Source organism: Microcaecilia unicolor, chromosome 2 (assembly GCF_901765095.1).
Source record: "Microcaecilia unicolor chromosome 2, aMicUni1.1, whole genome shotgun sequence".
NCBI lineage: Eukaryota > Metazoa > Chordata > Amphibia > Gymnophiona > Siphonopidae > Microcaecilia > Microcaecilia unicolor.
Window position 1 is genome coordinate 643,352,625 of NC_044032.1, and position 13,172 is coordinate 643,365,796.

The 13,172-nt window shown below is 42.3% G+C and overlaps 1 protein-coding gene across 2 annotated transcripts in view; it reads right to left on the reverse strand.

Moving 5' to 3' along the window:
- JADE1 (jade family PHD finger 1) overlaps positions 1–13,172 on the reverse strand; it is a 348,115-nt gene that overhangs the window by 96,356 nt on the left and 238,587 nt on the right. For both annotated transcript variants that reach the window (XM_030191739.1, XM_030191738.1), the window contains one exon: positions 3,510–3,626. In XM_030191739.1, coding sequence (XP_030047599.1) covers positions 3,510–3,626 — 117 coding nt within the window. The remainder of the gene's footprint in view (positions 1–3,509; positions 3,627–13,172) is intronic.

Below are 13,172 nucleotides of genomic sequence, written 5' to 3' on the forward strand. Positions count from 1 at the left end.
CGCCCCTGAACTCCAGGCCTTGAGCCAGCGGCTGCGGAACGTTTGTCCGAGCGAAAGGAGTTCCTCTGCTGAAAACGGGCACAAGAAGTGAACCCAGCAGAATGCCCCGGGCGGTACCTTCGAGCTTCACGGAAGCGAGGTCTGTAAGAGGAGTGGACCGCCGCACCCTTACAGGAAGGCCGAGGCCTATCTTCGGGCAAGCGCTGGGGTTTAGCCTCACCCAGGCCCTTCACAATTTTCTCCAACTCCTCACCAAACAGGAGAAGGCCTTGAAAGGGCAACTTCACCAACCTTTGCTTAGAGGCCATGTCCGCCGCCCAATGCCGTAGCCAAAGAAGATGGCGAGCCGCCACTGCTACTGCCATGTGTTTAGCCGAAGCTCTGACAATATTATAAAGGGCGTCAGCAAGAAAGGACAAGGCCGACTACATCCGCGGAGCCACATCTGAAAAGGGCTCCACTCCATCACCGGGCTGTTCCACTGCCTGTTGCAAGCAAGCCAGGCAGGCTCCAACAGCATAACAACTGCATGCAGACGCCCGAATAGTGAGACCTGCAAGTTCAAATGACCGTTTAAGTGCTGATTCCAGTCTACGGTCTTGAATATCCTTCAGGGCAACACCTCCTTCAACAGGGAGGGTAGTTCTCTTTGTCACAGCTGTGACTAGGGCATCCACTTTAGGCATAGCAAAGCGAGCCATATGCTCCTTACTCAGAGGGTATAATTGCCCCATAGCCCTGGAAACTTTCAACGGTCCCTCGGGGTCAGCCCACTGAGCCGAAATAAGCTCTTGGATGGAGTCATGCAAAGGAAAGGCTCGAGCAGACTTTTTGGTACTAGCCATCCTAGGATTCACAGAGGAGGCTGAGCCACTGTCAGGGTCCTCAATAGAGAGAGCCTGCAGGGTATCAGAAATAAGCGCTGGCAGCTCATCACGGTGGAAAATCCTCACCGCGGAGGGATCGTCTAGATCCTGAGTCACTTCTGTACCAGACTCTGGCTCCTCAGACCATGAAGGCCTGCCAGAGTCCTCCGAGTCCTCACAGCCCGAACACGGGGGGGGGGGGGGGGGGGGGGGGGGGGAATGGAGGTGCAGCACTCTCTGAAGGTGAATGAGCCCTTCTGCGCTTCATATTTTGCCAATTATCAGGGAATAACGCCTCAGAGGGCATACCCAGGCTAGAATCCACCGGGGGGGCATTAGAAGAGGCCCCTGCAGGGCTTTGTGGGAGAGCTCATTTAAGCATGTATGCTTTATGCATAAGATAAAATCAGGGGAGAAAAACCCACCCTGGGCACCCGGATCTCTGCCGAGGCCTCCCCCCCGGGCTCAGGACTCTCCGTCTCAGCGGAGGTCGCGCCATCTGATAAATTCAAAATGGCGTCCGCTGCCAGCTCAGAGCGCGAAGAATCATCGCTCGCCATGCTCGGGCCGGCTCTAACGTCTGTACAGCACGATTTACAGAGCCCCGCTGCTGATCTGCGCTTGCCACACTTGGAACAGCGCTTTACATTCTCTGCAGCCATCGCCGAAAACGGCGGTAAAATTCAAAATGGCGGTTCGCGCCAAAATCGCCCCGATCACGGGCCCACCCCGGAGGAGTCAGAAAACACTCTTACCTCACTGGACCGAGTATCACAGCTCCGGTCCAACAGAAAAAGGCCAAGGAAAAACCTCTGTTCCTTTTTTTTTTTTTTTTTAATGCTGTGAGGAAAGCAGAGGTAAATAGAACTCCGGAGGCTCAGGTGAGTGGGAAAGGCAGGGAAAGGGCGAACCTATGTGCCTGCATCCACTGTTGGTGGGGAAGGACAGGGAAAGCTAAGCAATGTGTCCACATCCACGGAGGTATGGGTGAGGCAGGGAAAGGACGAACCTATGTGCCTTTAAAGTGAAGCTGCTATAGCCTCCAACACCCCGGCTAACAACTGGCAAGCCAGGAGCCACCTCCAGGCAGATTTTTGATGGAGCTCGAAGATGCTACAACCACTCTGCTAGGGGAGATAGAGATTACTGAAGGAGAGGCAGTGGAGCAAGCTGGTATGAGGCACTGAAAAAAGTGTGCTCTCTATCTCCCTCTGCTGGTTGATGGACACAACCCATCTGTAATGGCTGCATCTGCTTGATGACAAGGAATGCGGTAATATGCATCCTGCTATACTCTGAGAACACTTACTACAGGTGAGTAAAGCTAAGGTACTTACCTGTAAGCAGGTGTTCTCTGAGGACAGAAGGCTTTATATTCTCACAAGTGTGTGACACTGACCCACATTACCCGGTCTGGGATTTATAAAAGTATAAACAATGCTTTGTGGAGAGTGAAACACAATTTACCACACATGCAGGAGTGCCACCCATCCATCACGCGAACGCGGTCTCAATTTAATACTACAGCAGAAATAAAGTAAAAATAACAAAGACAACTCTAAGAGGAGTTGGGAGGGAATATGAGAATATAAAGATAATTAAATTTGCTGATGACCCAAAGTTATTCAAAGTTGTTAAATTGCAAGAGGATTGTGAAAAATTGCAAGAGGACCTTACAAGACTGGACATTCAAATGGCAGATGATGATTAATGTGAGCAATTGTAATGTGATGCATGTGGGAAAGAGGAACCTAACGCATCAAAAAAAGATATAGTGGAATTAGAAAAGGTACAAAGAAGGGTGAAGAAAATGGTAAATGGGATGGGATGACTTGAGGAAAGGCTGAAGCGGCTAGGGCTCTTCAGCTTGGAGAAGAGACGGCTAAGGGCAGATATGTTACGAGCTCTATAAAATACTGAGTGGAGTGGAATGGGTAGTGGTGAATTGCTTGTTTACTCTTTCCAAAAATACTAGGACTAGGGGGTGCGCAATGAAGCTACTAAGTAGTACATTTAAAACAAATTGGAGGAAATATTTCTTCACTTAATGTGTAATTAAACTCAAATTCGTTGCCAGAGAACGTGATAAAAGCCGTTAGCTTAGCAGGGTTTAAAAAAAAGTTTGGCTAAATTCCTAAAAGAAAAGTCCATAAGCCATTATTAAGATGGGACTTGGGAATATCCACTGCTTATTTCTAAGATAAGCAGCATAAAGTCTGTTTTACTGTTCTTGGATCTTGCTGGGTACTTGAGACCTGGAAAGGCCACTGCTGGAAACAGGATACTGGGCTTCATGGACCTTCGGTCTGTCCCAGTATGGCAACACTTATGGTCTTATGTCTTTGGAGAATTCCATGATCCTCATTCAGCAGATTACTCAACTTTATGCAATACCACCACCACTGTTATATTTCTCTTGAAAGTCTGCAGCAAAGCAATACTGGTCTCATGACATCAAATATACCAGGACAAAATGAATGAAATAAATCCTAATCACTATATCAGACTACAGAAACGTAAGCAAAGCAATACTGGTCTCATGACATCAAATATACCAGGACAAAATGAATGAAATAAATCCTAATCACTGTATCAGACTACAGAAACGTAAGCTTGTAAGTCATGTAAAATGCAATTTGTTACCTGTATGCAGGCTCCAATCTTCTCACAGCAAAGGCTGCATATTAGTGCCCACCTGCTGCTTGGAATGTGTGACACTTTTGTTATGGGTTCCATCTTCTCTGGGCTGCCTATGCTCACCTAAAAGATGTATTAAAAAGAAATAGCTGAAGGCTATGGATTCAGACCTGAAGGCAAACTTAACCTTTTAATTCTTCTGTAATAAGCAGATTAATTTTGCATTTTTCCAAGGTATCCAAAAAAATTTCAAATGCAGAAGTCTTCAATACGCATTAATTTCAAGAGTATAAAAAAGTCAGTGTGTTGTCTTTTCAGTTATAGAAACTAAGAAAAGTAGTTTACAAAATTCCTTTGGATATTTTTCTTCCCTCCCCCATTTTTTGTTAACATTCCAGTAGCTCAAAGAAGGACCCTTCTTGGGCTGCCTAACAACAGTGCTGTGTATTTCCGTATGATGTACAGAAAACCCAGTTTCACTTAACACACTCATTTTCTACTTGTAGGCCAGCTGGGTCTGAAGACACTATATAGAAGCTATCCACGAACTCTAGGAATGAAGGAATGCCAGTCATCTCATGTGTAACCCTTGCTGGCTAGCTTTTAGAAGTACTTACAACCCATGCAACTCAGCTAGAACACTCACTGCAATGGCAGGGCTAAATAATATATATACACAACACCTAGCCTAATTATGGGCAAGTTCTGAATGAAGAAATTCCTTAGGAGCAGGATAAAGCTGCCAGACTAAGAATAAGCTCCTTTTCTCTTGTTCATCTGTGATAGGTTTGATTGTACATGGTTTACGTAGACCACTCAATGTGAAGATGGGATGGAATAAAGGATTTCATACATTTCACATTTCAAATACACTATACCTCAAATAAAACCAATATCTAATGCTTTTCAATGTGTATAAATAATAGAGGGAGGAAAAAAGTTTGAGATACAATGAGAGCCTAGGATACATTAAGTAGTTATTTAAATTGAAAATACTGTTTACTCTTACAGACAAAAAGGAGGAATGGTGGTGAAAATCAGACAGGCAATGTGCAATGCAGTCAAGGTTGTTAAAGCCACCAGGAAACACGTTAGGAATTAATCTGTTGATAAGAAGGCTTGAACAGGAAAGAATGACACCTTACCTAATAATCTTCTTTTCTTTAGTCCTACCAGACCAGTCCAGAACAGCTTGCCTATTTTGCTGGGTTTTTTTCAGCTCTTCTTTCTCAGGGGTTAATACTTCCATTTTGAGAGACAGGCTCTGGAAACTTCCTTAGCTCCATCTTGGCTTTTCATATGCTGGCTGCTGCATCACCACTTTTGGTCTTCATGCTTCCAACTGTTTGGATCTCATCTTTTACTCACACCCTATTGAGGACTGCTTTGCTACATCTCACTTGTTTTAGACTGGTCTGGTATGGACGAGAAAGAAGGAAAAATTATGTCTTACCTGATAATTTGTTTTCTGCTGGTCCCAAAAGACCAGTCCAGAACCCCTCCCTTATAGTAACTGAATTTCTTTGTTGTTTCCTTTCAGTCCATTCTACGGATGGAAACATTTCTTATGGATATTGCCATGATGATGTATCACGTATCTCCTGACTCATTAGAAGTCCTGCATGTCAGCAGAGTCTATGTCTACTGATTGCTATATGTATTGGCCAAGTGTGGCATTTTGCCTCACTTCTTTGTTGCTTGGTTATTTCTAATGAGAATTCTATGGCTACACAATCCCTTTTAAGGGAAAAACACAGGTAACTACTTTCTTTCTCTGTCTTCATCCGCTGGTCGACAGCCATACCACCCACCTGTTTTAGACTAGTCTGGTATGAATAATAAAAGAAACAGGTATTAAGAATAACCTTGATTTTTTTTTTTAACACAGAAAGTTTAGCACAAATATCAAGTGGAATAGAATTCCACAAAAGTTGGTGCACGAATTGTAAAGGTGGATGTCCTGGCTGTATTTGGAGACATGAAGGAACTATACGTAGATGTTCTGAGGAGCAAAAGGATCCTAGTTGGGTCATACAATATGAGTGATCTATAACGGAAAACAGTGAATTTGAATGAAAGATTTGGAAAGCCAATTCCAAAATCATAAAAGGCAAACGATATTGAATAGGAAGCCACTGTTCAGTTTTTAATAGAGGGGAGTTAATACCTTGGGGTCATCTTCGACTCCTCCCTCTCCTTCTCTGCACATATTCAACAGATTGCTAAAACCTGTCGTTTCTTCCTTTATAATATCACCAAAATTCGCCCTTTCCTTTCTGAACACGCTATCAGAACCCTCATCCACACTCTCATCACCTCTCGCTTAGAGCAACTTGCTTCTCACAGGTCTTCCACTCAGTCACCTCTCTCCTCTTCAATTTGTTCAAAATTCTGCTGCACGACTAATATTTCACCAGTCATTATGCCCATATCAGCCCTCTCCTGAAGTCACTTCACTGGCTCCCTAACCGTTTCCGTATAAAATTCAAGCTCCTCTTATTGACCTATAAGTGCATTCGCTCTGCAGCCCCTCACTACCTCTCCACCCTCATCTCTCCTTACACTCCTTCCCAGGAACTCCGTTCACTAGGCAAATCTCTCCCAATTGCACCCTTTTCCTCCATCGCTAACTCCAGACTCCATTCCTTTTATCTCGCCGCAACTTATGCCTCGAATAGGCTTCCTGAGCTGTTACGTTTAGCTTCCTCCCTGGCCGCCTTCAAATCCGGGCTAAAGACCTACCTTGATGCTGCTTTTGACTCCTAACTTGTCACTTGCTCGTAACCTTTATCTTGTCTTCCTCTCTTCAATAGTCCCTTTCCCTATGTGTCCTTCTGTCTGTCCTACCCTTATCGGTCCTGTCTGTCTGTCCTGATTTAGACTGTAAGCTCTTTTGAGCAGGGACTGTCTTTTCTTCATGCTGAATTGTGAAGCGCTGCGTACGACTGGTAGCGCTATAGAAATGATTTATAGTAGTAGTAGTAATGTAGGTACCTAATACTTTAGTAGAAAGGGGTAGTTTGCAGGCGATGTTATGTCTAGCCCAAATCCCTTCAGTAGTGGAGTGAGAACAATTATGCCCATATCAGTAGAAAGAGAGCCAGTTTTTAACAGCTCAACGAGATTATTGAGTAACCAATTTACTGCTTCTAAAGGGATGGATTTGAGTAGGTGTTTTGAGCACTGATCCACGGAGCGAGCATTTCAACAGCATTGATCTTACATCCTCAACTTAGTGGTTGAAAAGATTCCTAGTTTTGGTCAGTTTTGAGTCCTTCGGTTATAGGATCTCTGGCGATTAATGTTGAGCTATGGGTTGGACTATTTTCCTCTGTTGGAGTAGCTTTAGATAGTTCAGACCTAATTTGGAGGATCTTATTGGCAAAACAATCAGGTAGGTCTTGGGCAGTGGGACATGTTTTCTGTGAATCTTCATCATTATTAGTCGAAGCTAGTGTTTTAACTAAGGAGAAATGTTTTTTTGTTGTCAAGATCATCTTCTACACCAGGGTTTCTTTTTAACCCAAGTTCTCGGGGAATACCCAGCCAATCAAGGATATCCTGAAAACCACAACTGTCTGGGTGTGCCCTAAGGACTGGGTTAAAAACCTCTGTAAAATGAAGTAAATTAAAGGAGGGAGCATCTAATAAGTTTGAAGATACAGATGTAATGCTCTAGATTGTTGATACATGTAGGCTTGAGGAGATTACTGACGGAACACTATCAAAACCTTAAAAACTAACAAATTTTGTATTGAATTCTATGTTCAATTGGCAGACGGTGTAACTGCATCAAAGTTGAAGACATATCAAATTTAGATCGGTCTAAGTTTGGAGAAAATTCCACTAGTCATCTTATATACTTGATCTCTCACTGTTAAAGCAGAATCAAGAATGACACCTAGTGAGCGAATGCTAGCAACCAGAGCAATTTCAATATCAAAATTCCACTATCTTATGTACTTGATCTCTCATGGTTACAGCAGAATCAAGAATGACACCTAGTGAGCGAATGCTAGCAACCAGAGCAATTTCAATATCAACACAGACGTGCTTAGGAGCACTGGTTATAGGGTAACTAGAAAACAACATAACCTGGGTTTTAGACATATTCAATTTCAGACGATCCACTCACATCCAATGATCAATAGTTCCTGGATATAAACACAAAAAAAATCAACACTCTCAGGAATACATTTCTCTATCCTGGAAAAAAAACAAACTGGATATTGTTTGCATATATCCTATATTGAATTCAAGGCTACCTGACAGAACACACGAAGGTCTCAAAAAAATGATGTTGGAGAACTGCAGATAAAGCAGAACCTTGCAGTACACTGAGGAGTTCCAAACATTCTACTTCTCCTGATTCTTTCACACAATACTGCCTATGCAACAGAAATGAAAGTCAATGAAGCGCTACCCCACCAACACCAACCAATTTCAACCACCACAACAGTATATCATGATTGCTGGAGTCAAAGGCAGCAGAGATGTCTAAACTAACAAAAAAGAAACAAGCTCTTAACAAAACCAGCCCTTACAATATCCAACAAGGAAATCAGTAAGGTCTCACTATCATATTGCAATCTAAAACCAAATTGGTAATTATCCAAGACCTAATTATTATCTAAAAGAATCAGCTGATTATCACTTTTTCAATAATCTTTGCCAAAAAAGGTATAAGAAATGGGTCTATAGTTTCCTATTACCAAAGGACCTTACAACTTAATAATCTGCACGGGCCGTTGAGAGTGGAAAGGGCGCACAGGGTGGAATCCCGCCGACAGCAAACCACTAGACCTCAGGCTGGGATTATGAGAATTTTACACTATGGCCACAAGCAGGCTATGCTACAAGCCCATCCGTTCGGGCCTTTTGTTGTCCTATGAAGGAGAAAAAATTTTATGTTTCCAAGACTATTCGGCTTGGGCGGCAGCAGCCCGAAAAGCGTTTGTGCCTGTATGTGCAGCACTGTATGAGAAGAAAATTAAAAGTTCTCCCTGCTGTACCCTGTCAAACTGATAGTGTAGTATGAGGGAATGGATAAAATCTTTGAAACAGCAGATTCTGCAAGAGACTATCTATGAAGACCTTTCCCTTCCCATCTACAGGGTGAACTTTCCAGAGGTTTTTCATTTGGCTCAGTGTGTATTTGAAAGTGGACCTACAGAAGGGTACTTAGTGCCCAGGATGCTTCTGACAATATATAATATTTTTCCCCTATAGACGTAAGTTTCTGCCCCTAGGACAAATGAAGCAGCAAGCTTGGTTTGAAGCTGCTTTGTTTTGAGTGTTTTTCGTAAAAAGAATCATTTTATTTATTGCATTTGTATCCCACATTGTCCTACCTATTTGCAGGTTCAATGTGGCTTATATAGTACCATACAGGCATTCGCAGGTTCGGAAAAGAAACAAATACAGGTGGTATTATGGTTGAGTAAGGAACATATGTTTCGGTTACAATCAGAATAAGGAGAGGAAAGATTATTTAGTGTCCAGTACAAGCTTTGGTTATGTTGTGTTGCAGAGTGCAGGCATTTAAGTTGGGTCGGCGAGATATGCCTTTTTGAACAGGTAGGTTTCAATGATTTCCTGAATTTTAGGTGGTCATAGGTTGTCTTCACAACTTTTGGCAGTCCGTTCCATAATTGTGCACTTGTATAGGAGAAGCTGGATGCATAGGTTGTTTTGTATTTAATTTTTTTACAATTTGGATAGTGGAGGTTTAGGAATGTTCGAGATGATCTGGCTATGTTTCTGAGTGGTAGGTCTATAAGTTCTGTCATATATCCTGGGACTTGGCCATAGATAATTTTGTGGGTCAGGGAGCAAATTTTGAAAGTATTACATTCTTTGATTGATAGCCAATGCAGTTTTTCATGGAGGGGCTTGGCACTGTCGAATCTTGTTTTGCCAAATATTAGTCTGGCTGCTGTATTCTGAGCGGTCTGGAGTTTCTTTGTGAGTTGTTCTTTGCATCCAGCGTAAATTCCGTTGCAATAGTCTGTGTAACTTACCACCATGGATTGTATAAGGTTGCGGAATATTTCCCTCGGGAAGAAAGGTTTTATGCGTTTGAGTTTCCACATCGAGTATAACATTTATTTTGTTGTAGCGCTCACTTGGCTCTCGAGAGTCAGGTTGCGGTTGATTGCCATGCCAGGTATTTTCAGGCTGTCTGATATAGGAAGGGTATGTTCTAGGGTGATTAAGGTTGTTGGTTTATATGTATTGTGTTGAGATGAGAAGATGAGGCAATGTGTTTTTTCAGTGTTCAGTTTCAATTTAAAGGAGTTTGCCCATGAGTCCATGGTATTCAAGCCAAGCTTAATTTCGTTGTTGATTTCTGTTAGATCATGTCTGAAGGGAATGTAAATTGTGACATCTGCGTAAATGAATGGGTTGAGGCCTTGCTTTGATAGTGCCTTGGCTAGTGGGATCATCATTATATTGAAGAGTATCTGTGATAGTGGTGATCCTTGAGGTACTCCACAGTCTGCTTTCCAAGGTGGTGATATGTTTGATTTTGATTTTACTTGGTATGTTCTGGTGGTTAGGAAACCTCTGATCCAGTTGAGTATGTTTCCTCCAATTCCGAAGTAATCTAGGAGTCTCAGTAATATTTTGTGGTTTACCATATCGAATGCGCTTGACATGTCAAATTGTAGAAGAAGTATACTTTTTCCAATGGCTATTTCGTGCTTGAATTTGGCCATGAGAGTGATTAGCACAGATTCGGTGCTATGAAGGGGGCGGAAACCTGATTGTGATTCATGGAGGATTGAGAACTTGTCCAAGTAATCGGTAATCTGTTTGGTCACCATGCTCTCCATCAATTTAATTACTAGTGGTATAGATGCAACTGGGCGGTAGTTGGTGATTTCGGTTGCTTTTTTCTTGGTGTCTTTTGGGATTGGAGTGAGTAAGATAGTGCTGTGTTCCTCAGGGAACAGACCTTGTTGGAGCATATAGTTAAGGTGGGATGTGAGGTCTGTTGTGAAGCGGTCAGGGGCGAATTTTAATAGGTAGCTGGGGCAAATATCCAGTTTACAATGGGTGTTGGAGAACCTTTTGATTGCCTGGCTTACTGTTTCAATGGTGAGGGGCGTGAAGTTTGACCAGGTTCGGTCGGCTGGGTATTCTCCAGGGTTTGGGTCCAGATTGTTGATGACGTTTTCGGTGTTAGTATCGTTCTGAGGTAGTGTTTTTCATAGGTTGGTGATTTTTTCATAGAAGTAGTAAGCAAGTTTGTCAGCAGTTGGGGTGTCCGTGTTGGTTGCAGTGACCGCTGTGGTGTCTAGCAGTTTGTTCACAATTTGGTATAATTTCTTCATATCTTTGTAGTCCGGCCCTATTTTAGTTTTGTAGTATGTCCTTTTGGTTTGTCTTAAAGCGTATTTGTATTTTCTGTGTATCTGTTTCCATACATCGAGTGTGTGTTCGTCTTTATTTTTTCCATGCTCGCTCGAGTTTCCTTGTGGGTGTTTTTAGTTTTTTCAGATCATTAAATCATGGTATGGTGTTATTCCTGCATGAGGTTCTTGTTTGTATAGGCACTATTTCGTCTAGTATGTTTCTGCATCTTTCATCCCATTCTGTGAGGTAGTGTGCAGAATCCGTTTGTGCAGTCCATCCGTCGTCGTAAATCTGTAACCAGAATATTTCCAGATCTATTTGGCCTCTTTTGCTGTAGGTTGTAGGCTGTTTGTGGTAATACTCTCTTTCGCCATTTTAGTGATAAGTTTAGATTGTGGTGGTCGGACCATGGTATTTCTGACCATTTGATATTTGTTATATTGAGGTTCTGGTGTGATGGTAGTTTGAATGAGATGAGATCTAATGTGTACCCTTTGGCATGGGTTGGCTGTGTTTGCGGCCATGTAAGGTCCCCTGAGTGGAGGAAATCCTTGCATTCTCGTGTATTACTGGAGTTTGGGTCTTCTAGGTGAAGGTTGATGTCTCCTAGTATTAGTATGTTGGAGTTGGTCGTGCATGAGTTTGACATGAAGACTGTGAAGGTAGCCTGGCACTTATTCCAATTTCCTGGTGGTCTATAAATGAGGACGGAGTTGAGATGATCGAGTAATGTTTTGTTATAGATTCTAAGTGAGGCAATTTCAAGTTGTGGTGTTATGGACTCGGCAATGGTTTTGATAGAGAACTGGGATTGATAGATTAATGCTATGCGCCTCCACCTCTCTTTTCCTTTCTGGTCCACTGAACGATTTTATAATCTGGGGGGCAAAGATCTAAGATCATGGGGTCTTTATCGTCATGGAGCCAGGTTTCATTGATGAAGAGTAAGTCGAGGTTGTCTGACATGATCCAGTCTTTTAGTAGTGTTTTGTTTACTGCAGATCTGACGTTGATATAGCCAATTTGAATTTTTTGGAATGGGTCAGTTATGTTTGGTGTTATGTGGATTTTTAAAATTTGTCGCTGTTTTGTTATTGTGGATTTTCCCTTCTGTTGGGGTTGTCTGCGTATTGGTGGACTAGTGATAGTGAGCAAATTACTAGTAGCAATTTGAGGGTATTGATTTTGGTGGTGGATCAAGATTGGGCACCTGGTGACTGCTTGTTGTAGGTTGCTTGATAAAGCTTGGATGTGGGCTTTTCTTATATATATATATATATATATAACATAACATTAGTAGATGATGGCAGAAAAAGACCTGCTGCACGGTCCATCCAGTCTGCCCAACAAGACAAACTCGTATGCGCTACTTTTTGCGTATATCTTACCTTGATTTGTAACTGTCATTTTCAGGGCACAGACCGCAATTAAAAAAAAAAAAAAAAAAAAATATATATATATATATATATATATATATATATATATTTTTTTTTTTTAATTGGGGGGGGGGGGGGGGGGGTATAAGTGATGTACTCACAGTCAGGTGTTAGAAGTCTTTCCTTGGGTACAGAATCTTCATGAGTTAGGAAGCTGTAGTGGTGGTTAGGGTAGTTCAATCAAGGTCTGTTCTTGAGGTGTTGCTTTAGGTCGAGAGAGGTGACTGGACCTACTTTGAATAGCTGCATATGTGCTATTACACTCTACTACCAGTTATTGGCTTGGACACAGACTTACTTACACTCCCCTTGGTGTCTACATCTACAGGGAGCACATTATGAGTGTGTGTGTGGGGGGGGGGGGGGGGGGGGGGGTTAGCACTGAGATTTATTTCATATTCTGAGGGGCTTTTAATGCCTGTACTTATTTTACACACTTATCTATGCAACTTCTCAGTTGAGATATATGTCTTTGTTTTCCTATATGTAGTTAACTTTCTCATGGTTGGTGTGGTTCGGCCTGGAATAAGTTCCTCCAAGGGCAGCCATGCGGATGGCAGGTTCTACTCTGAACAAGAATGATTATACTAATGCACTTTTCTGACTACCATCATTTTGAATACAGATTTGCTTACATTTTCTTTTTCTTCTGCATCTACTGAGAATGTGATATGACTGCTTCATGTGCAATGTTGAGAATTCTTGAATTTGTGCTCCTAAATTGACATTTACTGTAGATTCCTATTGTATAGGTGTATGTGTGACTGCCTTTATTGTCTCCACATGCCTAATTGTGTGACTTTTTTCTTCTTTCATTGATGGTCCCTACCCGTGTGAACAGTTTTGTAGCACTATAGGCCTTTTATTTTGCTTA